Below are 27,853 nucleotides of genomic sequence, written 5' to 3'. Positions count from 1 at the left end.
ATTTGCTATGTAGCTATAATATGATAGGTGACATATTACTAAGTTTTGATGTATTCAGAAATTGCTCTATTCACAACTCGCTTTTCTTTAACATGGCAGGCTTTTTTTTTTTTTTTAACTCATCCTGTAATTGTATTCTTAGGACTTTTAATTTTTCTCTTTTTAAGAAATGACACAGGGCCAGGAGTCATTGGTACCTGCCTATAATCACAGCAGCACTCAGGAAGCTGAGGCAGGAAAAATTAAGATTGAGGCCACCCTGGGCTATAGAGTGAAACCATGTCTCAGAAAGTTTTTCTTTTTTAGAAAGAAATGACACAAATAGTGCAGTAAAGAAAAATAAATTTATGTCAATAAAGAAAAATAAATTTATGTACATAAGCTTTCACTTAGTGTGTAAATACGGTTTTTAAAAATCTTTTTAGTTTCCTCTCCTGAATTTATCTTGTATAGAACCATTTAGGTGTTTCATATGATAATGACATTGAGATTAGGGTGTTTACTATTTACTGAACTATTTTGTATTCACTGTTGTAGAGGGACAGACAGAAGTAAAAAACAGATTGAATGGCTCAAGTAGTAGAGTGCCTGCCTAGCAAGCTTGAGGCCCCGAGTTCAAACCCTAATAACACCACCAGAAAAAAAAGCAAAAGGCATAATTCCTGCCCTTAAAAGCTGGACGCTGGTGACTCATGCCTATAATGCCTGTAATTCTAGCTAGTTGGGAGGCTGAGATCAGGAAGATTGTGACCCCCCATGTCCACAGTAACCAGAGCAAAATGAACTGGAGGTGTGGCTCAAGCAGTAGAGCTTTTGCTTTGCAAGTGTGAAGTCCTGAGTTCAAACACCAGTCCCACTCCCCCACCTCCCAAAAAGCTAATAGTTTATTGGAGATAATAGTTTATTGCAGATACAGAACATTATGCTACAGTTAAAACAAATAAAACTTGATTGGTTTGCACTGGTTGAGGTTAAAAAGATTTTGATGTAGGAGGTGGGAAGGGGAGAAGACTTGTAGACACTGATGTGGAGATGCCCAGTGAGGAGTAAAATAGGTTGAGTGGGTAGAAGAGATGGGAACAAACTGTACAGAGCTTTGGGAGCTAAGCCAGAGTGTTTGGACTTGATTCACTAATCATCAACCATCGTGAGTTTGTGGGGGTAGTCTCCCTTTGTAGCCCAGGATGGTCTCAAACTCCCAATCCTCCTGCCTCAGTCTCCCAAGTATTGTGATTATAGGCCTCTGGCACCAAACTCAACTCTGTTTTAGAAAACAGCTGGCCTGTTGCCCAGGCCAGCTCCAGACTCCTAAACTCAAGTGATCCTGCCTCAGCTCTGAAGTAGCTAAGACTACAGGGATCTATGCTCATTGTGTCTGGCTTCATCATGAGTTTGAGCCTCATTTGAAGAAAGTTTAGTCTGGCATCACTGTGCTGAACAGACTAAGAAGGATCAGCCTATAGACTGTTCTGTTTTGTTGTTGGGAATCAAACTCAGGACCTCACACGTGCTGGACCCTGAACTCTTTTTTTTTTTCCTCTCTCTTCCTTCCTGACTTTCATTAGTCAACAAGTTCAGTCAAGGTAAGCAAACAGAACTTGGTTCATTCTACAGAAACCCAGATGTTTATCAGAGAACTCATGTTTGTGAGGAAACTTTTATCTGAGGTTTTTGTTTTTAGAATTTTAGGATATTGAAAGTCACCTAAAATGTGTTGAATACCTTCTGGGCTGGCCTCTAAAAATACATAGGAATACAGAGGCCAGGCACCATGCATGTGAAGTAGATACTGTCATTTTCCTTTTATAGAAAAGAAAACAGAAGGTAACATGTCACACACTCTGGTCACTCTATTAATTAGAAGAACCAGAACTGGAATTCAGGTCCCTGACTCTTAATGACTATTCTGCCAATCACTTTCTCTCTCCTTTTTTAAAAGCTATGAAGCATTGAGGGGGGGGGGGGAGGGGGGGGAGAATGATGGAGTGGGTAAATCTAAGATATATTGTAAGCACATATGTAAATATCAGAGTTCTTCCCCTGTACAACTATTATATGCTAATAAAATTTTTAAAGGTTCTAAAAATAGAACCTTTTCCCCATATTAATCGTAACTCTGCCCTCCATATCTGCGAATTCTTCATCCACAGATTGAACCAACTGCAAATCAGAGGTATTCAAGGAAAAGAAGTTGCATCTGTACTGAATATGTACTGTGACCAGCTAATCTTGGCCTACTTAAAGCTTGAAGTATAATAACCAGATCATAGTTTGGATATTTTAAAAGTTCTTTTTTGGGGCAGGGGGGTGGGGGGATGGTACTGGGGTTTTGACTCGGCCTCACACTTGCTAGGCAGGCGCTTTAGCACTTGAGCCAATCCTCCAACCCTTAAAAGTTCTTAATTCACATCACCAGTGTCTTTCAGTAGCATTGCTGGTTTCATCTCAACATGACCAACACTGGCCTTAGCAGTGTAACAGATAAAATATAAAATGTTGCCATATTATTTTAATTTCCTTTGCTTTTAAAATTCTGTTCAACATGGGTTGTTTGTTTGTTTGTTTTGGTGGTACTGTTTGCTTGCTTGCTTGCTTGCTTGCTGTGCTGGGGATGGGACCTAGGGCCTTGTGCATGCTAAGCAAAATGTTCTACGGTGCTACATCCTCAGTCCTTGTTGTTTGAGACAGGGTCTCCCTCAAGTTTGATGTAGCTCATATCAGTTCAGTGTAACCCAGGCTGTCATTGAACTTGATATGAAAGCCAGGCTGACCTGGAATTGTATTTTCCTGCCTCAGCTCTGAAATGTTGAGACATCTCAGCTCCTATATGTCTTTTTTATTTTGTTTGTTTTGGGGGGGGTGGGAGGGAGGGTGTTGTTAATGCCTTTTTATTTTATAGTACAACAGAATATATTCCAAATGGATTAAAGATAACTAAATTTTCTCTGAGTAGTTAATTTTCTGTCATTTTTAATGAAATTCTCTGTCTTTTTTGGTGGGACTGGAGTTTGAAATCAGGGCCTCACACTTGCTAGGCAGGCACTCTGCTACTTGGGCCAGTCCACCAGCCCTATTTTGTGTTGGGTATTTTTGAGATAGGGTCTCATGAACTGTTTACCTGGGCTGACTTCAAATCCCGATCTTCCTGATCTCTGCCTCCTGAGTAGCTAGGATTACAGGTGTGAGCCACTGGCACCTGACTGATACCCTCTTTTTCCCAATGTAAATGACAACATTTTTGGGGGTCGGGGGGAGCAGTACTGAAGTTTGAACTCAGGGCCTTGAGCTTGCTAGGCAGGTGCTCTACCACTTGAGCCATATCTCAAGCCTCAAATGACAACTTTTTATATGCTAGGGTTTATTTCTAGATAAGTGCTTCTGTTTAAATTGACTGCTTATGGTAGTGACAGTACCACATATATTAATTATTGTGACTTTATAATGTTATAATTTGAAAATAGAAGGTTGCTTTTTCAGAAGTTTTATTGCTATCCTTAATCTCCTATTTTTTTAGATGAACTTGGAAAAATTCTTTATATGACAGTGGAAGGATTAACATCTTTACATTGTTTTGTATTTTCCATTCATGTACACAGATAGCAGTATCCCTTCTTAGTGAGGTCTTGATGTCTCCTACAAGAGGTGGTTGCTTTGCTGTGTTATTTTTGTTTGATTTCTCTTTTTTTTTTAAAGGATCTTGCTCACATAGCCCAAGTTGACCTTGAACTTTCGCTGTAGTCCAGGCTGGCATGATACTCTAGCCTCCATTAACCTCTTGAGTAGCTGGATTACAGACATGTACCACCACACCTAGCTCCCTTGGGAGAGTTTTATAATGTTCAAATAGGTCCTACCAGTTTTTAGTTTAGGCCGTTCTTTCTTTTTTTTTTGATATGTTTGTTGTAAAAGGTATAACTTTTTATGTTTCTTTTTTTCTGTATATTCTATTTTCCTATACTTTCTGTTTATTAAAAATATATGTACAATTTCAAGTTTATTTGTAGCCCAGTAGTTTCCACAAAAATTGAAGAAATGTATAGAAAATACAAATAATAAATGACATAAATACATTTTAAAAATAAAAATATATAAAATAGTATATAAATCTATTACATAGCTTTTAAGTCAGCTAATAATCATGATGTAGCCCAACTAAAAACTAGTAACAAGCTCCTGTTATGTAGGTCTCAAAATGCAAGAAAAAATTATTTTGTTGGAAAAAGCTTTTCTACTCATAACTCCAAATGAAATTTCCCTCATGAATCCTTTAGTGTAAGAACAAGATTCAGTGGAAGCAGTTCTGTATGGCTACATATGACCCTTATGGTCTGACATAATTGTGTGATAAAGCCTAGAAAAGAATGCTGAATTTCACAGAGAGGTCAAGTCAGATAAGGAGAGGGAAATTTCCTTTGGATTTACCCACAAAGGGCCATTGGTAGCTTTAAAGTTCAATAGAGTAGTGAAGCACAGAAACCATACTGGTGAACTGAGGAATGGAAGAGAAGTAAAGGGTTAGAGACAGCAAATATGGAGTTAAGCATGGAAAGAGATAATAGGTACTACATTGTAAAATGATATGAGGGAAGGTTTAAGGTGGGAAATATTTGAACAACACATAGCTGGCAGAGAAGAAGCTGAGGGAAGAGAAGAGGGAAGGATGGCCCAGCAGGTTCCCTGAGGATATAGGCCAAGCCCATGGTTTAGGAACATGGAAGGCCTCAGGGGTCTCTTTGTTGGAGGCTAGGTCCAGACAGTTGAAGGACCAGGAACAAGATTGAGTATCATTTTTCCTTCCTGAATCTGAAGGAAACTCCTTTTACCCCCATCCTCTATCCAGAAGTTAATGGCATGACAGATGTTCCCCCAGAATACAGTAAAGATCTGATTTTAAGAATACCATTTTAGGGGCAAGAGGTATGACTCAGCTAGTGCCCTGGGTTCAAGCTTTAGTACCACCAAAAAAAAAAAAATAGCATTTTAGGGCTGAGGTGTGGCTCAAGCCAAAAAATAAAAAAAGCACAGATTAGGGCTAGTGGAGTGACTCAAGTGGTAGTGTGCCTGCCTACCAAGTGTAAGACCCTGAGTTTTAACACCTAGTACTGCAAAAAAAGAAAAAAAAAAAAAATCTATAGCTGGGTGTGGTGGTACATGCTTGTGATCCCAGTACTGTGAATGATGAGGCAGGAGGATCAAGAGTTTAAGTCCAGCTTCAAATTCAAAGACCCTGTCTTCAAAAAAAAGTAACATTTTATGGTAATACTGCAGCCCAGATGGTTAACCTGCTTTACTAGGCTTATTTGATTGGGTAGTGATGGATTAGGTAGATTAGAGTTCAGGTTTCTTTATTCCTCGTCAAATTTGTTTCAGTTAAAAGTGACAGGCAAATATCTATATGGATAAATATTCTTTGGGCAGTGAAACTGGGATTGTAGACATGGGTTGGAAAGACCTCTGTGGAGGTAGTTGAAGTGAAAAGTGGTTACAGAGAAAGGAGCAGAGCCTTGTGCCTCAAAGGTCTGGTGGAAGACAAGACCCAGGACAGGCAGCAGCCAAGGGAGTAAAGAAGTTTAGGATGGAGGAAGTTTTATCTTAAGAGAAATGAGATTCAGGATAAAGGAAAGATACTTCAGTTGTCTGGGCTGATTATTGATGGATGCTGCTGTGGGCCAGGCTAAAGAAATGAGATCCTTTGTGTAATAAGGGTGACTGCTTAAGATTAGAGAACAAAACAATACATAAAAGTGTATGTAAGAGCTGGGGGTGTAGTTCAAGTGGTATAGCAAGTGTGAGGTCATGGGTTCAATTCCCAGTACTGGGGGTAAAAAGTACACAAATTATATGTATAATATGGTCTCATCTACATATATATCCATAGGGGGAAGCTGAGAAAATATGAAACTGTTAGATGATTATCACTAGGTACCGGAATTGTATAGTTTATGTGCTTCATTTTTCAGTGAATAAGCTACTAGACTTGGGGGGGGGGGAATATTGTGTCCCAAAGTAAATGTAAACCCCTTTTTAGTGGTTTGTCAAGAGATTTGACAAAACCTAGAAGGTATGGCCAACCAAACAAGGAGCGAGCCATACTTGTGAGAATGAGAGGGGTAAGGGGGAAAAGGAGGAAGAGGAAAAGAGGGAGAGAGGGAAGGGAAGGGGAAGAGAGAATATGAATGTGTGTTTGTGTGTTTTGAGCAAAGAGGGACTGAGTATTTGAAAGCAGGAGTCTGTAGAGGAAGAAAGGAAGGAGATGGATTAGAGCTGGGACAAGACGGGTGCACAGACCCCAAGTGCATAGGGAGAGAAGTGCCTGGTCTAGCCTATTAGGTTAGTTATTGATTAAGAGGAGAGCTCACTTCTCTTGGGAGGACCCTAAATTAAGGGATCCACTGCTTGAGGGGATACACTGAGATTTTTAAGCTGTGTCTGGAAGGGAGTGGTTCCCGCTACTTTGTGTGTGATGTTTCTCTATAAAAATAGAAGCTGTTGCTTTAAGACCTGAGTAGATGTTGATGTTCCTGGACCTTAGGCCATGTGTTCTTTTCATACTGAGAGAATAATGTTAGTTCACCTCCTTGGCAACATAATTGGTTTTTACTTACACTCATTTATGCCTGTTATTTTTCTACCTATTAGATTCTGTGACCTCTTTTAGGTTGTACTTGGTTATTTACACACAATTTCTAACATTTTAAGTTTATAGATTTCACAACAGACAATATGGATTTTTCTTTGTTCTTCAAATTGTATATTACAAAACCCCAAATTGTATACCACAAAACTCCAAGAAGCTCAGAGATGAAATGGTTTTTTTCTCTTCACCAGTTTTATTATTGAGGATTGAAGATATTTTAGTAGTCTAGGATTATGTAGTGATTCCCTGGCAGGGCCACTATAAGCATATACAGTGTGTAAATTTTTGTCCTTTCCCAGGACCTTGCTTGTGCTAGGCAAGTGCTCTATCACTTGGGCTACGTCCCCCAACACTTTTGTTTTTTAGACAGTTCTGACTAACTTTGCCTCTGACCTTGAACTCATTATCGTCCTCCCTCTGTCTCCCTAGTGTGTCAGCACACCTAGCTTGTTCTTTGTTTTGAAGTCAAGGCCTCATGCTTGCTGGGCAGGCGCTCTACCACTTGATCACTCTGCTAGCTGGTCTTTGTTCTTTAAAACATTTTCTAATAATGTCTGTAAGGTAAATGGAGCTTTTTTTTTTTTTTTCTTTCCCTCTGTTCCCTAACTTGAGACATTTGGATTATCATCCTCTTCAGTAGAATACTGACTTTGGGGCCTGGAAAACTTTTTTTTTTTCCTCTGATACTGGGGTTTGAACTCAGGACCTACACTTTTGAGCCAGTCCACCAGCCCTTTTTTGTGATGGGTTTTTTCGAAATAGGGTCTCATGAACTGTTTGCCCAGGCTGGCCTCAAATCAAGATCCCTCTGATCTGTGCCTGGTGGGTATCTAGGATTACAGGCGTGAGCCACTGGACCTGTCCAGAAAACTTTTCTTTATTTAAAAATAAATAAGCCAGGTGCCAGTGGCTCACACCTGTAATCTTAGCTACCAAGGAGGCAGAGATCAAGAAGATTAGGGGTTCAAGGCCAACTGGGGCAATAAAAGCAAGTCCCTATCTCTAAAAATACCCAACATAAAAGGGGCTGGCAGAGTGGCTCAAGTTGTAGAACCTTCCTAGCAAGCATGAGGCCCCTGAGTTCAAACACCAGTACTGAAAAAAAAAATTTTTTTTATATCAATTACATATGTGGAGTATACCTTGAAATGATAGTATTTTGGACATAATTGGGGTAGATAAAGTCAATTTATATTTCAGCTGTTTCCTTTTGCATTTTTAACATGATACTTTATTTGAATTACAAAATTTGTAATTATTTGAAACTAGATATTTGAAAATTACACATGCAGATCACATTTGTGGCTTACATTTTTTTTTTTTATTGAACAATGCTGGTATAGATTTTCCTATTCCAAAAATAATCATCTGAATAGTACTGGATATATAAAAGTAATTAGGATTATGCTTAAAGTAGTCTCTTATAATCAGAAATACAAATGAGATCTTACAAAATGCTAGCACAGTGGTGCTCAGACATTTTAAATTTGTAGTTAAATTATAAAGATCTACAAATGTTTCTTTACCCCTATCTTTTGCAGCAACATCCCTGCTGTTGTAGAACAACTTGTAAGAGACCTTTATATTGAATGTTGTGTTATTTTTCTCTTGGTTATTGAGAACAAGAAACTGAGGAAAGTAGATAATAGCAGAACAAAACCAGGCTGGCAACCCAGAAACGTAGGAAGTTTTCCATCAGCCTTGTTTTTGTTGAATTGGTCCAGAAATGTAAGTTGCTGGGCTGGCGGTATAGCTCAGTGGTAGAGTGCTTGCCTAACATACAGGAGGCCCTGGGTTTGATCCCTAGCACTGTGAAAATATAAGTAAGAAATATAGGTTCCTTTTTCCCTTTGAGAAATTTATTTCCAGTTGGAGAATAATTTTGGGATATTTTCAAGTGCAAAATCGTGTAGTTATTTTATCAGCAGGCACATACAGAGTAAAGTACACAGAACGTCAGAAGGCTTTGTTGTGCTAAAAACAAGCTGGTCCGAGAATGATGGGAAGAACAAAGTACCGAGCAAAAAAAAGGGAGATGGAATTGGGACCATCTCTTCAGGTGAAAAGACAGTTTAAGTGTGCAGCAAGACATAAATCTGAGTAAGTTGTCGTGGGGTCAGAGAGTGAGGGGCCTTGAAAACCAGAGGCATATTAAATGTATCATACATTTTAAATACAGGTATACTTTGTTGAGGAAATCAAGGCCTTGAGTAAAATTTTTTTTTTTTTTTTTTTTTGTAATACTGGGGCTTGAACTCAGGGCCTGCATCTTGAGCCACTCCACCAGTCCTTTTTTGTGATGGTTGTTTTTGAGATAGGCTCTCAAGAACTATGCTCAGGATTGCTTTAAACTGTGATCCTCCTGATCTCTGCCTCCTGAGTTGCTAGGATTATAGGCATGAGCCACAGGCGGCCAGCCCCTTTGTGGGGGGGGGGGTGTGTCTGTGTGTGTGTGAGAGAGAGACAGAGAAAGAAAGAAAAACAGACAAGTGCTGCCTCAGCCTCCCAAGTACTAGAGTTTGTCCTCCAGTTTATCCTTCCTGTGTATCTGGGATGCCACACCCAGCTTTCGGTTGAGATGAGATGCCACTAACTTCTTGCCTGGGCTGGCCTCAAAAGATCTCAGCCTCCTGAGTAGCTAGAATTATAGGTGTGAGCCACCACACCTGGCTTGAGTGAATCTTTCTTTACTTACCTAAAATTCATAAATTATTTTCTATTGCTGACCATACAATGTATATATACTCTTCATATTTTATCATTCAAGACATCCAGACTGGATACAACCAACACATCATTCACCTTTCTTACCACCTGTCATATGCTTGAAGGTAGTTTTTACCTTTTCTCAAAACAAATTCCCATATGTATTTAGTCTACCTAAAGATCTAACCCTTTCTCCACCAAAATACATTCTGTCTCCCTCTCTCCCTCTCTCCTCCTCTCCCTCTCTCTCTCTCCCTCTCCCTCCCTCCCTTCCTCCCTCCTTCCCTCCTGAAATGTCTTGCCAATGTTTCAAGATTCAATTCAAATTCCAATTCTGAAGGATTTTCCTTTCAAGCCTAATTATGTTTCTTTATCCAAACCTACCTAATTTTACCATGAACCATTGAACCTTTCTCATCACAAACTCCTAGACAGTAGGACCAGGCTTTGCTTGTTTCTCCATAGGCTTTGTACTGCCTTATAGTTAGCCTTGGCTTAAGTAGCCTTCTTGACTTGCTAGTATGAATACAGTGCCTACACAGAGAATTGGAGAAACATGTCTCTTAAAAAAAATTGTATATATATATATACACACACATACATACATACATATACACAAAGCAAAAGCTTTGTTTGAGACCAGGCCAAGAATATAAAGCACTTTAAGTTTTCATTTAGGAGTAACCTCATATATACTTGTATTTTTTGTTAGGTCAAAGTATTGCCTTGAATTAGACTCTTAGGAGTATTTGAGTACTCTTAGTACTACCAAGATTTAAGAGCCAGAATCTATGAATTGGCCGATTTTCTGGGTTTTTTTGTTTGTTTGTTTGTTTTTTTAATGTGTTCAATTTGATTAGCATTTATTGAGTACTTACCAGCTTGGGTACTTGTTAGATGTGGTGCTTATAATCGGGGAACTTCTAAGGGGAGAGAGAGACTCATGTCAAGTTAATGATATGACATTGGAGGCTGTGTTGTATGATGCCTGCAAATACTGTTATTGATGTCTGGATCTAAGTTCTGATTCTGACTCAGAAAAACTATGGCTGTGTATGGTGGCATAAGTCTGTAATCCCAGTATTTGGGAGACTGAGGCAGAAGGATCTAGAGTTCGAGGCCAGCCTGGGCCATATAGCAAGATCCTGTCTCAAGTAAAACAACAACAACAAAAACTATGATGGAACAGAGAAATAGAATTTTTGCTCAATATATATAAAGTTTCAGTTATGTAAGAAGAGTAAGTTCTATACAACATAGTACCTGTAACTAATAATAAGGGCTTGGAGGTATGGCTTAAGCAGCAGAGCATTTTGCCTATCAAGCACAAGGCCCTTAGTTCAAACCCCAGTGACACCAAAAAATGATAATAATAATAATACAGTATTGAGCACTTCGAAATATGTTGAGGATAGCTCTTAGGATAAATGTTGCTTTTTTTTGTGTGTGTGTGGCAGTTTTGAGTTTGTACTCCAGGCCTCACACTTCATACTTGTAGGCAGTGCTCTGCCACTTGAGCAACACCTCCAGCTTCTATGCTAGATGATAAATGTTCTTACCACCAAAAGCAAAAGGTGGTTCCAAAGAGACCACTGTTGAGGAAAAACTGAATATTCTGGATGCATAGAATTCAGTGCTATGCTGTGCAAATGCTTGCTTCATTTTTTTCCCCGATGGTGTCCCAACTTCCATTAAACATAGGCCTGCCTTCAACAAATCTAAAATTTTTCACTTTATCACTTAAATTAAGCACATTCACTTGTACTTTGCTTTTTGGAGGAATAGTTCACAAAATTAAAGGTAGGGAAATACCCGGGACATCATACAATGATTTAAACATAACTGTCGATAATGCAGGACTAAGATCTTCTCCACATCAGTTGAGCTGCATAATGAGCATGCAAGAATCTAATTTTTTTGTTTTTGAAATTTCTTTTGACTTTTTTATTTTTTTACCATCCTTGGTCAAAACCACATGTACTAAATCTGTGAATAATGTGAACTTACCTGTATAAAGGCATTTGGGAGGTAATACCCTTGATCCTGGTGAGGTTATCATGGATTTATGCATATGTCCAGACTCATCAAAATGTACATTAAATATGTGCAGTTTTTAAAATATATCATTATATCTTTTTCTTTTTTTTTTTTTTTGAGACTGGAGTTTGAACTCAGGGCTTTGCACATGCAAAGCTGGTGCTTTACCAGTTGAGCCACACCTCCAGTCCTTTTTGCTCTGGTTATTTTGAAAATAGGGTCTCAAGAGCCATTTTCCTGGGCTGGCCTCCATTCTCAGCCTCCCAAGTACTAGGATTATAGGCATGAGCCACTGCCACATGGCCATAAAGCTTTCTAAAAGAAACAGTTTCTGAGGCCTGGGCGCTGGGGTGGCTTACACTTGTAATCTTAGTTACTTAGGAGGCAGAGATCAGGAGAATCACAGTTTGAAGCCAGCCCAGGCAAATACTTTGTGAGATTCTATCTCAAAAAACCCTATCACAAAATAATTGGGCTGCTGGAGTGGCTCAAGGTGAAGGCCTTGAGTTCAAGCCCAGTACCTCAAAAAAAAAAAAAAAGTTTGACAGCACAATTTCTAAAGTAGAATTTAGCTTAAAAAATAGGCAGGGACTAGGGAGATAACCAGTCCCCAGTACCAAAAAAAAAAAGAAGAAGAACAATACTAGAGCAATCTCTAGCACCATAAAAGCAAATAAACTCTAAATATAAGGCACTTTAGAGTACTTTGTAAGTGGATATAAGAGACACGATACTTGTCTTTGTTTTGTTTTTTATGGTGCTGGGGATCCAACCCAGGCTTCATGCACACTAGACACTTATCATTTAAACTACATCCAGCCCTAACATTTATTTATTTTTAAATTAATTTTTAATTGACAAAAGAAATTATATATATTTATACAGTGCAACATATTTTTAAATACCTAAACTGTGAAATGGCTAAATCGAGTTAATAGTATTTCCTCACATAATTTGAGGTGAGAACACTTAAAGTCTACTCTCTTAATGATTTTGAAGTTACTAAGTATAGTCTCCATGTTTTACAATAGATAATCCTGATTAAAAATTTGTATTCTTTGACCAACATCCTCCTTAAAATGTATAAGATTAGTTTTGTTAATAATTCTTTAATATCATCAAATGGCCAGAGTTAAGGTTTCTTACTTGTCTAGTATCTTTTTGTTCCTTTGAGACTGGGTCTTACTGTGTAACCTGGACTGGCCTTGACCTTGCCATCTTGCTGCCTCAGTCTCTGAAGTGCTGGGATTACATGTATATATTACCATGCCTGGCTCTGACAATTCTTTGTGGTACAAGATTGGCCTGTGCCTTATAGAATATTTAGTTGCATCTCCACCTGATGCTAGTAGTGACATCCCACCCCAGTAGTAACAATTAAAAATACCCCTAAAAACTGCCAAATGCTTGAGGAGGTGAAGTCAACCTGCGTTGAAAACTTTGGGCATACAGATTATTCGTCCAACCTTCCCAATTTTTTCTTTTGATGATTTATTTGTAAAAGAAACTTGAAGTTAATCTTGTTTCCCTTAGACTGGGTTTCACTGATTTCATCCTTGCTGTGTAATTTAACATCCTCTTATCATCAATTTCCTGTTAATTGGAAGTTGGATCTAGAGGCTTGATTGGTTTCAGATTTTTGTTTTCTTTCAAACAGGCAGTGCTTTTTTTTTTTTTTCATCAGAAGGCATATGATGTCCATTTAACAATCATTGATGTCTAATTCATTCACCAGAGATCTCTTTTTGTTATTGTTCTAAAATGTATGTGTTTTCATTTAGAGAATTTTTGTCTTACATAACAATTTTGTTCTGCCTTAATAAAGGAAAGGGAAATGGAAGGTGAGGCGGTCGAAGCCATTGTGGAGGAGTCTGAAACTTTCATTAAAGGGAAGGAGAGAAAGACATACCAACGACGCCGGGAAGGGGGCCAGGAAGAAGATGCTTGCCACCTACCCCAAAACCAGACAGATGGGGGTGAGGTGGTCCAGGATGTCAATAGCAGTGTACAGATGGTGATGATGGAACAGCTGGATCCTACCCTTCTTCAGATGAAGACTGAAGTAATGGAGGGTACAGTGGCTCCAGAAGCAGAGGCTGCAGTAGATGATACCCAGATCATAACCTTGCAGGTTGTAAATATGGAGGAACAGCCCATTAATATAGGAGAGCTTCAGCTTGTTCAAGTACCTGTTCCCGTGACTGTACCTGTTGCTACCACCTCAGTAGAAGAACTTCAGGGGGCTTATGAAAATGAAGTGTCTAAAGAGGGCCTTGCAGAAAGTGAACCCATGATATGTCACACTTTACCTTTGCCTGAAGGGTTTCAGGTGGTGAAAGTGGGGGCCAACGGAGAGGTGGAAACACTAGAGCAAGGGGAACTTCCACCTCAGGAAGATCCTAGTTGGCAAAAAGACCCAGACTATCAGCCACCAGCCAAAAAAACAAAGAAAACCAAAAAGAGCAAACTGCGTTACACAGAGGAGGGCAAGGATGTAGATGTCTCTGTCTACGACTTTGAGGAAGAGCAACAAGAAGGTCTGTTGTCGGAGGTTAATGCAGAGAAAGTGGTTGGTAATATGAAGCCTCCAAAGCCAACAAAAATTAAAAAGAAAGGTAAAATGAATTTATCCATAGTAGCCTCATAAAACCATTTTGGAATAAAGTATACAACTGTCCATATACAAGTTATTTTATATTATATTAAATGTGTTTTCTTTTAAGTTATTAAGTGGGTACCAGTCTTTTTAATCAGTCCAAAAGAAGTTTTTAAGTCCTAAAGAGAAAGTAAATCTGTTAGTCTCATGAAATAATTTTAACATAGGGTTTAGTTATAAAAAGCTAATAAAATATATTTGTAGGAATTAAAGATCGGGATTAATCTGAATCCTTTGAAACCCTGCAACAAGTAAGTGGGGGATTTTTTGTTTGTTTTTGTTCTTTTTGCACATAGGTGTAAAGAAGACATTCCAGTGTGAGCTTTGCAGTTACACGTGTCCACGTCGTTCAAATTTGGATCGTCACATGAAAAGCCACACTGATGAGAGACCACACAAGTGCCATCTCTGTGGTAGAGCATTCAGAACAGTTACCCTCCTGAGGAATCACCTTAACACACACACAGGTGCTGAATGAGAATGTGGGGGCAATAACATGACAAAGGTTAAAACTTGGGATTTAAGTATTACCTAAACTAATTGCAGTGGAAGGTTAAAGAAAATATTTTTGTTCTGTTTTTTTTCCCCTTAAAGTTTATTCTGCTCACTTTAGTTCCTTCTTGTGGTGCCCTTTTTGTAATCTTAATTTTATTGTAAGCAGATGGCTTAGTTACAGTTGAATGTTAAGAAAGCTTTAGTGGGAAATAATCCAAATGATTACAATGAATATGATCCAAATAAAAGTATCTATAGTTGTTACCTGAAATAATTCCTGAAGACTTTATTTACCATCATATTGCTGAGGTTTTATCAAAAATGACAAAAAATGTTGGGTGCTGGTGGCTTACGCCTATAATCTTACCTACTCAGGAGGCTGAGATCAGGAGAACTGTGGTTCAAAGCCAGCCAGGGCAAATAGTTCACAAGACCTATCTTGAAAACTCCCAACAAGAAAAGGGCTAGTGGAGTGGCTCAAGCAGTAAGAGTGCCTGCCTAGCAAGTGTGAGGCCCTGAGTTCAAACCCAGTGATGTCAAAAAAAAAAAAACCTGGGTGCCAGTGGGCTTACGCCTGTAATCCTAGCTACTCAGGAGACAGATCAGGAGTATCAGGGTTCGAAGCCAGCCCGGGCAAATAGTTTGTGAAATCCTATCTTGAAAAACCCTTCACAAAAATAGGGCTGGTGGAGTGGCTCAAGGTGAAGGCTCCAGTACTATAAAAAACAAAACAAAACACTGCTCGAGGGACAGAGATAGTTCAAATCCAGCCCAGCCAAATAGTTTGTGAGAGTCTATCTTGAAAACACCTAACAGAAAAAAAACAGACTGGTGGTGTGGCTCAAGTTTGAGATCCTGAGTTCAAACTTTAGTACCACCAAAAACTATATATGTATACACACAAAAGGTGTGGGGATGTGGCTCAAGTGATAGGGTGCTTGCCTAGCATTCCTGAGGCCCTGGGTTCAATTCCTAGCACTATTAACAAAACAAAAAGAAAAGCCAAAAAAAGTATTTGTTCAAGTACCATACATACTTTAATATGGTATTCAGATAGTCTAATATTAGCTTCCTGTTAGCTGTGGCCAGGTTTCAGTGAAGGGATTGCACACCAGACCTCAATTCAGACTCTCTTCTGGATGCTTTGTCTTTTCAGCTTAGGTACTTGGCTACAAGTCCTTTCATACAAAAAAGTCTTCTATCTGTGTTTCCTGCCTCATGAAGAATAGCTTTTCCTCTGTCATTATTCTCTACCTACCTTTATATGGTACTTGTTTTTGATTTGATGTGCTGGTTGTCAGATAAATACAATCAAGTGACTCTTGGCCTACAAGCAGGATGTTATACATTAGTATTAGTGCATTCTTTGCTAATGTGACTCAGGCGCTTTGTAGCATCCCACACTAGTCTCTACCTACACACTTGATAATGTTTTATTTGATACTTTAAAGACACTGTTAAAGAGTTATATAATAAAGTAGCTGGCCCTGTGATAGGACTTGTCAAGATGGGTGTGCCTTGATGTGGGGACACTTCTTGGTCTAGAAGTTGATTATCTGGTTACCCAGAGCTAATTTGGTAGAACTCATTCACTCATCTCTTAACTATGTCTGAATGAGTCAGATGCAAACACCAGAATGCCAATTTATGGTGAGGAATATACCTTTTTATTTCCTAAATGGAGTTGGATTGCATTGTAGGGGGTGCCCTTGCCTATGTCAAGATGTAACAAATGAGAAGAACAAGGACCTTTGGCAGAGGGACATAGGTGGTCATGTGGTGCAATCTACTGGAAATCCCTGTTGCACAGCAGTGTCCTTTTCTTTGCTAATTGACATGGAGGCAGACCTTCTTCCCTAGATAGTACTAGGTAAATACCAGAAGTTATTTTTTAGCTTACCTTGTCCTAACAGAAATGAATGCTGCTTTCCTTCTCTTAATAATTGTTTTATTTACTTATCTGTACCACCATACCATACTTTTTGTTGTTTTGTTTTGGTGATATTGGTGTTTGAACACAGGGCCTCATGCTTGCTAGATAGGCATTTTACCACTTGAACCATGCTCTCAACCCATACACTTTTCATAGAAGGAACTCTTGTTTTTCACTCCCACATTCTTACTAGTGCTGAGAAGCAAATTGAATGAGCAAACATATATTCCTTAAAATTTCTTAGTTACTGTCATAGGCAATGACACTTCTGTCTCCAGAATTCTTTTCATCCTTTTAGAAAATAATTTGTGCAGATAGCCGGTCCCATTAATTACACTGACTCTCCTAATTCCTTTCTTTTTTGTTGTTGGGCTTGGATTTGAACTCAGGGCTTCACATTTGTTAAACAGGTGCTCTAACCTTTGAGTCGCATCTCCAGTTCATTTTGCTCTGGTTATTTTACTTTTTTAATTTTCTTCTGGCTGTGGTTATTTTAGAGATGGGGGGGGTCTCTGAAACTATTTGCCTGGGCTGACCTGGAACTTTGGTTCTCCTGATCTCAGCCTCCCAAGTAACTACGATTACAGGCATGAGGCACCAATATCCAGCCCTAATTCCATTCCTGAAAGTCAGCCTTTCTTTAGTTTTGGTATTTGGCATTACTTTTACCATCCTTTACTTGCTACCCATAATTAAGAGATCATCACTAGTTTCCGGATAAATCTAAAAACAGCATTGTGATACGCTGTCACCTTTATTTGTGTAGTATTGTCATTATTATTGAGCATATTTCTAATGTAATATTCAGAATATAAAGTGCCTGGAGATCCACTGAAGTACTTGGTTATGTTATGGAACTTCAATGTGAGGATATATTAGAAACCCTAAGATTCTTTGAGAGGAAGAAAAAATAATCAAGATAGTTTATAGATTAGTTCATAAAAATGTTTGAATATTGGATGAACTGACATTCAGATCACAGAATATTAGGCAGTTCATCCATTTAAATCACATACACATAAAAAAAAAACAAAAAAAAATTATTAGCTAAATCACATACAAAGCAGTGTTGCTTTTGTAAAGCTTTTGTAAGTCTCTGGAATTCCTTGTCAAAACATTTTATATATAAAACAGTTTGTATGTTTGTAATTTTATTTATTTATTTTTGGCTGTACTGGGGTTTGAACTCAGGGTTTTGTACTTGCTAGGTAGGTTCTTCCTTCACTTGAGCCATACCTTAGCCTATTTTTTTTTAAAGTTTCAGCTGAGTATGGTGTAATCCCAGTACTCAGGAGGCACAGGCAGGAGGATCATGTGTTCTCATATTTGTAGCCAGCCTGGGTACAAAATTGAGACTCTGTCTCAAAAAAAAAAAAAAAAAAAGTTTCAGAATACAGATAGCCCCATGGCCCTCTATAGACTATATAGACATGACACAGTAATATTTGGTGTGCAAATGATCTAGAGTCAAACATTCATTAATTCTGTGACCTGTACCTGATAAAACATCAAGGTATAGATGAGATCGGGTGTGTTCAGGGTGGTATGGCTGTAGACAACATCAAGGTATAGAGATACTACATCTATATATATATTTTTTTTGTTGTTTTTGGTTTGGTTTTGAGGGGGTGGTACTGGGGTTTGAACTTAGGTCCTCACGCTTGCTAGGTAGGCACTCTATCCCTTAAGCCACTCCACCAGCCCACATTCTGTATATTTTAGTGAGGGTTTAAAACACAATGGAATTTCTGTTAACTCTTAATCCATAGTGATCAGGATAGTCACAGAATAGGAATAAAAAGGATTTTGTATTCAAAGCTAATGGATTCACATGTGTAATTAAATTTTGGCATGTGTTCTCATATTCTGGGGCTAGTGTTGTAAATTTAGCCAGTCCTTAACGGGCTAGAACCACTCACAGGTTAGTGCAGAGCTAATGGGATGACTAGTGCAGAGCTAATGGGATGCTGCAATCTCATGCAGCAGCTCTGTGCTACACGTTGAACTTGGTATCATTAATTGTGCGCTTGATCTTGTTCTTCCTATAATCCCTTTCTTTATGTAGGTACTCGTCCTCACAAGTGCCCAGACTGTGACATGGCCTTTGTGACCAGTGGAGAGTTGGTGCGGCATCGTCGTTACAAACACACCCATGAGAAGCCATTTAAGTGTTCCATGTGTGATTATGCCAGTGTAGAAGTGAGTGTCCAGCTCCTTTTTGGTACCTTTCTTAAGTAGACCATGATTCCAATATGAAGATATAACAACCTTATATGAGCTAAAGTTGAAGTAGAAAATCTCAGTGGATTATTAACACTGATACACACAAATCTTCCCCCACAAAAAAACGGTAGTGATTGTGAAATACTTACTTGCTAAAAAGAGTTCTAGGGAAGGTCTACCATACTTTGAAGAATGATTAACTGTACCCAGGTCATATAAAAATCGAAGGTTTGGTAGCACATGACTTTTATCCCAGCATTCTGGAGGCTGAGACTGGTGGATTGCAGGGTCAAGGCCAGCCTGAACTATATACTGAATTAATGAATCAAAAGACTTGGGACTGGAGATGTATATCATTGGTAGGGTCCTGGACTATCATCGTTCGTGAGGCCCTGGGTTCAATCACTAGTACTACAAGAAAAAGTTTTGTCAACTTTTATTTGAGGCTACTCTTTCACCAAAATTGAATAAGGATATACCAAAAAAAAAAAAAAAAAGAAATAAACCAACTGTATTATTCTCAAAAAGAAGCAAAAATTCTGCATAAAATTAATAACCAATAAATCAAATAATGTATTCAAACATAAGTGATTATTGAGCATATCCAAACATAAGGGTAGTTCAGCAGTTATGAAATTATTAATATACATTACATCAAGGGAAAGCCATGTGATTATTTCTATCCAGTAATTGGGGGGAAATATTACAAACTCATACTTGCCACTGTATGAGTTCTAACATGCTTAGAGTAGAAGGAAACTTGTATGTAAGTTTATATCAGAAACCTAGAGTAAACCCATTCTAATTAACTGTGACACACTGGAAGTGTTCCCATTAAAATCTAGAACAAGACAAGATTTCATTGTTGTACTGGGAATTCTGGCTAATTGAAGAAAATAAGAAGTCAGTTATAAGTGGAAAGACAAACCATCATTTCTTGAAGATACAACTTGCTTACAGAGCTGAAAAATTTAGAGCAGGACAAGTTAAGTGGAGAGGCCAGACAGAAAAAAGTATACAGAATTCTACAACTTTGGGGGGTGTTTTGTTTTTTGTGGGTTTTTTTGTTTGTTTGTTTGTTTTGAACTTTTGTTTTTGTTTGGGGCTCAGTGACCAAACTCAAGGCCTTAGGCATGCTAGGTAAGCATTCTACCAGAACTATATGTCCAGTCTCCTGAAATTAAGAATTTTAATGTACAAGTTGAGTATCCCTTGTCTGTAATGCTTGGGACCAGAATTATTTCAGGTTTCTAATTTTTTTTTGGATTTGGAAATACTTGTGTATATAATGACATATCTTGGCAATGGGACCCAGGTCTAAACATGTAATCCATTTATGTTTCACATACAACTTATACACATAGCTGAAGGTAATTTTACATAGTGTTTTTAATGTGCCTATGGTTTGGGGGGTTTTGTTTGTTTTGCAGTACTGGGGCTTGAACTCAGGGCCTACACCTTGAGACACTCGACCAGCCCTTTTTTGTGTTGAGTTTTTTCAAGATAGGGTCTTTTAGAACTGTTTGCCCAGACTGGCTTCAAACCAAGATCCTCCTGATCTCTGCCTCCTGAGTAACTACAATTACAGGCATGAGCCGTAATGACTGAGACCATTGACATGAGTCATGTGGAATTTTCCTCTTGATATCATCATGTTACTTCTCAAAAAGTTTTTAATTTAGGGGGCTGGATGTATAGGTCAGAGGTAGTACTCTTGCCTAGCATGCACCAGGCCCTGGGTTGATTCCCCAACAGGAAAGTTTTTCTTCTTGGAGCATTTCAGATTTTGTATTTTCAGTTATGGATATGTAACTTGTACTTCCAGTAGTAGGAAAGTATGAAATGGTTCTAAGTCTAACAGCAATGAAATGACTTAAACACGTTCAGTTTATGTGAAGAAAAACTTATAAATTTTCCCAAAGGACATGAATAAATGAAGAGAGATTACAGATTGATTATAAATTTCAACTGTAAGGAAGATTAGCTAAAAAAAAATTTGAAAACCATGGCGGGGGGGCTCATGCTATTGGATTTTGTAAAACTATGTGGTAAAGCAGGCTAAGGGGGTATATCTCAGTGCCTAGCATTTGAGAGGACCTGAACTTCATCCCTTAGTGCTGCAAAAAAAAAATAAAGAGCCAGGTGCTGGTTGCTCATGCCTGTAATACTAGCTACTCAGGGGGCAGAGATCAGGAGGATTTCAGTTCAAAGCCAGCCCCGGGAAAATAGTTCAAGAGCTCCTACCTTGAAAAAACCTATCACAGAAAAAAGACTGGTGTCATGTGGCTCAAGGTATAGGCCCTGAGTTCAAACCCCAGTACTGGGGAAAAAATGAGTAATGCTGTTAGCACAGTTTTTGGCCACTTACCAAATGTAAAAATTGAGTGTATGATGCTTATGAGTGCTGGAGTTTTTTTCATCAAGTCAGAATACTTTTTAAATATTTCAAGTCGGACATTAGTGAGTGTTCAAAGTACTTCTTAGAATCAAGTTTGAAAGTCTGTTTGGAATAGGGTACACAGCAGAAGATGAAAAGCACATCCCTGGTAAGGTAGAAAAATGAGAGGACCCTAGATGCTACCCTAAGAAATGCTAATGATTAGAAAGACTATTGGGGAATTAAAACATGTTCTTGAATTTGAATTTTGGAGAAAATTAGTAAAATAGGCATTTATTATTTAAAAACTATTACGGAGCTGGGCACCAGTGAGTTACACCTGCAATCCTAGCTACTCAGGAGGCAGAGATCAGAAGGGTCGCTGTTCAAGGTAGTCCAGGCAACAAAAAACGAGACCCTATCTCAAAAATACCCAACACATTCAGTTGCTCCTTGATAAATAACAAAACAAAAAAAACGCGGAAAAGGGCTGGCAGAGTGGTTCAAGTGGTAGTGCATCTAGCAAGTGTAAAGCTCTGAATTCAAACCCCAGTACCATGAGAAAAAAAAAAGACTATTATGGAAAGTTTCAAACAGAAATAAAGGGACAGCACTTGGTAACATGCACACAAAGCCCTGTATTTGATCTCTTGCACACACACCCACACACACAAAAGAAGTAAAGAGAAGAACATACTATACGCCCATGTACTTTATCATAAACCCAGTTTAAATAGTTATTAGTGATGATCAGTCTTTACCTTTCTATGCCCGTATCTACTTATCTCTTTCCTCGAATTATGATACAGCTCTGAGAAGCAAAGGCTACAAATAATGAAGACAAATAAATAATGTATTTTAGACTTTTCCTGACTTCAGGGTCCTAAAACTAAGCTTTTGTGCCTAACCCGTAATGCTCATGTTATAATCTTTGTTAACAGAAGTGTAAGAGGTTTGGTTGCTTTCATGTTTCAGGTCAGCAAATTAAAACGTCACATTCGCTCTCATACTGGAGAGCGTCCGTTCCAGTGCAGTTTGTGCAGTTATGCCAGCAGGGACACATACAAGCTGAAAAGGCACATGAGAACCCATTCAGGTAGGATTTCTCCCCTTCTGGTATCAATGAGTTGCTTTTTAGTGGATCCTGTGGTACCTTGTGAACCATCACATGCCCACATTGCTCCCCTGAAAGGAAGACTGTTAACAAAGGCTCTGGCATAGCCTCTGAATTCCCTATTTGGAAAATACATTAGAGAGTAGATTTTATTTCTTCAACTTGATTCTTTTTATAACATGGAAACGGTACTTTTAAGGGAGAAATGAAATGAAAATGTAGAGTTTTTACTTTTAAAAGTCTGGATAGATTATGTAACATGCTCAGTTCCTAAGTACTATCTTTTTTCTATAAAGACAAACTTGTGTGTCGTGGCACATGCCTGTACTCCTAGCACTCAGGAGCTGAGGCAAGAGAATCACAAGTTTTGAGCCCACTACATAACAAGACCATCTCTCTTTAAAAAAAAAATTAAAAAAGAAAGAGAGGGAGAGAGAGAAAGATGTAGGTCTTCTATCTTGTCTCCCCCAAAGGTAAGCCTTACGATAGGAACTACCTTCTTTTTAACCTGGAAGATTATGTAGCAGAGCAGAGGTTTATGACTTGTTTGCCATCTTTGAAGATTGGCATGAGCTGGGCACTCAGACTGAGCCTCAACCTTCCCAAGTAAAACCTTAGATTCTTTGTGGCCTGGCCACAGTTACTGAGTTACCCTCAGTGTCTTCCATCTCACTTACCCTCAAATAAATCATAGTATCTATTCATTTAATTTGTTCATTCTGTATTTCCTTTTAAGGGGAAAAACCTTATGAATGTTATATTTGTCATGCTCGGTTTACCCAGAGTGGTACCATGAAGATGCACATTTTACAGAAGCACACAGAAAATGTGGCCAAATTTCACTGTCCCCACTGTGACACTGTCATAGCCCGAAAAAGTGATTTGGGTAAGTAGATTTACTAGTGGCAAATGAAAAAAACATGTTTTGATGGATTCATGGAAATACGAGGACCATAAATAACTTCACCTTCTAACTCTTACATTTTTTGTGAATGTGAATAGCCTGCCACATAGTGAAAGCCATTGTTTTATACATACATACATACATATATATATATGTATGTATGTATTTTTTCATTTCTTACAATAGTCAAGCTATAAGGTATTTTCCTGAATATAGATTAAGGGGGACCCTCCTCAGAATGTATGTTTGCTTTGATGAGAAGACTTTAATTTTAACATAAACTACCAGTGGAGAGCGATTCCTAAGAGATAGTCCACAGCTCTTGGAAAGCCTCAGAAGCTTCCCCCAGTCTAGGCATCTGGATCTAGATGAGGCCCCCAACCCCCTACACTTTATCTGGGATGTTGCCCTTGGTGTATACCTGGATGGGATGCTATTCCCCCCTTCCCACCACTCATTGTTCTGCAGTGGCTACATAAGCTCTGCAAAGGGCAGCCCCTTCTTTAAGAAACAGGACTTCTGCTGCAAAGATGGCCTCTGAGACGTTCAAAGGTTTCTGCAACAATGCTAAACTGTCTGGTTCTAGACTGAAGAAACCTTGCTTTGGCTCCTAGCACTATTCACTGTAGCCAAGTCACAGAATCAGCCTAGGTGCCCATTAACAGATGAATGGATTTTTTTAAATGTGGGGTATATACACCATGGAGTATTATTCAGCCATAAAGAAGAATGAAATTCATTGCATGATAATGGATGAAACTAGAGATCATTATGTTAAGTGAAGTTAGCTCTACTCAGAAAGACATACTGCATATTTTCTGTCATATGCAGAATCTAGATCTTCGGCAGGGGGGACATGAATGTAAAAGAGGAGAAAGAAAAAAGAAGGTGAGGAGAGATATCAAAGTATATGTATACGCCTTCATAATGAGGACATGTCAAATGGTAGAGTGCCTGGCTAGCAAGTACGAGACCCTGAGTTCAATCCCCAGTGCTTCACAACAACAGCAAAAAACTTTATAATGAAACTTACTGAAAACTTTTACAAGAAAGTTTTAAAAAATGGGGGAGCGTTGGGGGGAATAAGAGTAATAGAAGGGATGAATATGATCAAAGTACATTATCTGCATGTACGGAAATACTACAATGAAACCCCTCACTGTGTACAATTAACATGCTGATAGTTTATTTAAATCTCTAAAAGTAAATAAATAAAAAATAAATTAGTGGAAACTGAAATGGGAGGAAGTAGTATGCCTTTGATTAGTACCTTCCATTCCCCAAGTGGAATAGTGACATTATGATACAAACTAAGGTTAATCCACTCAGTTTCTTAAGAATGTTTTGTACTTTCTATAAGTAATTGGGTCATCTTACTAATTTGTTGGTAACTTCCTGTTCATAGTTAGCTAGAATTTACATAGAAGTTGAGTTTATCAATAAAAATGTAAATGTTACTCATACATAAGGACACCATCACCTAGATTTCTCCTTTTTTTTTAATTAAAAAAAGAATTGTAGAAGTCTGGAGGCATGGCTCAAGTGGAAGAAAGTGGAAGAATACCTGCCTAGCAAGCACAAGGGCCTGAGTTCAAACTCTAGTACCACCACTCCTAAAACAAGAAAAGAGCTGACTCAGTGGCATCCTTCTGTGGTCCCAGCTACTCAGGAGGCTGAAGCAGGAGGATCCCTTGAGCTCAGGAGTTCAATGCCAGCCTGAGCAACATAGTGAGACTCTGTCTCAATAGAGAAAAAAAGAAATGTAACTATTGTTCATTCTGTTCTCTGCCCCCAAATACAATTTTTCTTGAACATTATTCTATACTTTCATTCATTCATTTTCTGTAGTGCTAGGGATGAAAGGAGAGCCTCACCTAGGCAAGCACTCTACCACTGAGCTACATTTGATTACATTGTTAGAGCTTACAGATTTTCTGTTACTTTTTTGTTCATTTGATTTTCCTAACAACTCTATGAAGTAAGCAAAGCATATCTTAGTCTAACTTTGTAAGTAATGGGCTTATGGCTCAGAGACATCTCTTTACCATGTATAACACAGCTAATTGAGTGGCAAAACTGTCCTCTTGGGCTGTTTCTCATACTTGGTTATGTATAAGTACCGAGGCCACAGCAGCAGCATACCTAGTCATAGCAGAAACTAGGCCTGTCTTTTTGCAGCATTGGTTTTAAAATGAAACTGAGTTTGAAGCAGAGAACTTTCAGCTTCATGTAAGATCCATGGGTCACATATTCATTCCATCTACTATTAGAGCTCTGTAAAGAAGATTTCAGAACTACTGTCAGATAAATGAAAGGGTTATGCTAATTTTTGTCGTATGAAAACAAAAGTCCAAATCAGTAATGTCTCCTGGGGGAAGTTGTGTGAGCCATTAGGCCACTGTCTGGATTATTCCATTTTTAATAAATTATTACCTTATATGGTACAAGTAAATATCTTGAATGTTTAAATGTGGCCCATACATAAAAATCTGATCACAAAGGTTTCTCCCTTTGTTTTTTTTGGCAGTGGGGGGGGGTTTTATTTGGTGGTACTGGAGTTTGAACTCAGGGCTTCATGCTTGCAACACCCTCCCTTTGTTTTTCTTACTTAAAAAAGAACTGTAGGTCTGGAACAATAGTGTCCACTTGTGGTCGAACTACTCAGGAAAGAGAAGCAAGAGGATCCCTTGAGCCCAGGAGTTCAAGGCCAGCCTTGAACTGACATGATACCCATTAGATGCTCCATAACAAAGTTAATCTTAACAAACATATATAACAAGCTGTTTATGAGGTAGGCTCTTAATCTGCCTAGGAGCTATCAAATAATAGTTACCTTCCAAAACCAAAAGAAATTTCGTTTCTCCCACATTTATTTATTTTCATGATGCTGGGAATCAAACCTAGGGCCTAGGTAAGCAATCTACTACTGAACTCCCCCCGTCCCTGTGTTCCCTCTTATAAAGCAGACCTAATTTTGCTCTAATAAACGAGTATAGAAAGTAAAAAGTTAAAGCTATTCTTTCCCTTAATTCATTTCCATTCCTCAGGATTGGTCCTCTCTTCTTTTTGGTGTGGTGTCACCTTAAGACAACTTAGCACCATAAATCTATGATCCTAAATGTATCTGAGCCCTTAGAGGTATCATTCATTCACTCATTTATCCCAAAAAAATGTTTGGGTACCTGCTATGTGGGAAGGCACCATGCTACAAACTAGAGTTGGAGAAGTCACTCTTTTAACCTCTTATCTTGCTCTCTTTTTTTTCTTTCCCCTTCGCATGTCTCAGTAAAATGGCCTCTTCCTGCTTCCCAGAAACTAAAAGCAACAGATTAAAACTCCAAATTTCTTTCATCTAACCTATTAACCTCTTTACAACTGCATTCATCTTCACTTTCCCTGCCTGATCCTAAAGAGTTGGTGTTGCTTTTGTTGTCTGTGTTCCTTCGACCTGAACCCTTTCTGTCTTCTCAAGTCTTTGCATAATTATTATTCTCGTTTCTTCATATTTCCTCACAAACGAATGTGCTCATGTCTCCCTTTGTCTTTTTTTTTTTTTTTTTTTTTTTTTTTTTTTTTTTTTTTGTGGTGCTGGGGTTTTAAATTCAGGGCCTTGCTAGGCAAGTGCTCTATCATTTGAGCCACTCTGCCAACCCTGTTTTGTGTTGGGTATTTTCAAGAGGGGGTCTCCTGAATTCTTTCCCTGGCCTGACTTTGAACTGCAATCCTCCTGAGTAGCTAGGATTACAGGCGTGAGCCACCAGTGACCAGTGATTTTTATTCTTTACTTTTTCCTTAGTGATCTTATCAGCTCCATGGTCTCGTTGAAGTCCTAATGACTCCAAAATTTATGTTCCTCTTCCAGATCTTTCTTTGAGTTAGACTTAACATAACCACCTGTCTCTTGCTATGTCCATCCCTGCTTTGATAGCACTGAGTTTCTAATTCAACATGTGTGAAACTGAAGATTTAAAACTGTCACCTTCCCAGCAAAACAGACACACACCTTGGTCTTCACCTATTTCCACTATCCCTCTACCCATCTATACACACTATTCTTTATCTCAATAAAACACACACACACACACACACACACACACACACACACACACCTTCATCCTCATACCATAGTCGGTAACTTTTTCTTTTCCTTTTTTTTTTTTTTTTTTTTTTTTTGTGGAACTGGGGTTTGAATTCAGGGCTTTGTACTTGCAAAATAGGTGCTCTACAGCTTGAGCCACAATTCCAGTTCAAGTCAGTAACTCTTACTGATCTCACTTTCCAGATTTCTCATATTGCTTCTTTCTTTCCTTCCATATCCATTGCCATCTCCCAGCTATGCTGTTTGGTGTCCTTTTTTTTTTCCTCTTTGTGGTGCTAAGGATTAAACCCAGGGCTTCATATATGCTAGGAAAGTGCTCTGCTACTGAGCTTATATCCCATGGATATATCCCATGGAATAATTATTAAGTAGAAGAACTGTATTATTAATTTGTTGCAATGCTTATTTATTTGTGATTTCCACAAGTTCAACTTGACTTTGTATTTTGCTTTTAGGTGTCCACTTGCGAAAGCAGCATTCCTATATTGAGCAAGGCAAGAAATGCCGTTACTGTGATGCTGTGTTTCATGAGCGCTATGCCCTCATTCAGCATCAGAAATCACACAAGAACGAGAAGCGCTTTAAGTGTGACCAGTGTGATTATGCTTGTAGACAGGTAGGATCTGTCACAGCTATAAGCCATTGATGCCCACCCCATCCATGTCAGGTATT

General features: G+C 38.5%; 1 protein-coding gene across 4 annotated transcripts in view; it reads left to right on the top strand.

Moving 5' to 3' along the window:
- The window catches only part of Ctcf (CCCTC-binding factor), a 58,751-nt gene that overhangs the window by 21,678 nt on the left and 9,220 nt on the right, over positions 1 to 27,853 (top strand). For all 4 annotated transcript variants that reach the window (XM_074055836.1, XM_074055838.1, XM_074055837.1 and 1 more), the window contains 6 exons: positions 13,206 to 13,995; positions 14,333 to 14,503; positions 18,530 to 18,663; positions 22,040 to 22,160; positions 22,915 to 23,064; positions 27,637 to 27,797. In XM_074055836.1, coding sequence (XP_073911937.1) covers positions 13,215 to 13,995; positions 14,333 to 14,503; positions 18,530 to 18,663; positions 22,040 to 22,160; positions 22,915 to 23,064; positions 27,637 to 27,797 — 1,518 coding nt within the window. In that variant the 5' untranslated portion in view covers positions 13,206 to 13,214. The remainder of the gene's footprint in view (positions 1 to 13,205; positions 13,996 to 14,332; positions 14,504 to 18,529; positions 18,664 to 22,039; positions 22,161 to 22,914; positions 23,065 to 27,636; positions 27,798 to 27,853) is intronic.

The sequence above is a fragment of the Castor canadensis genome, chromosome 15, assembly GCF_047511655.1.
Source record: "Castor canadensis chromosome 15, mCasCan1.hap1v2, whole genome shotgun sequence".
Lineage (NCBI taxonomy): Eukaryota > Metazoa > Chordata > Mammalia > Rodentia > Castoridae > Castor > Castor canadensis.
This window is presented reverse-complemented; position numbering and strand designations above follow the sequence as displayed.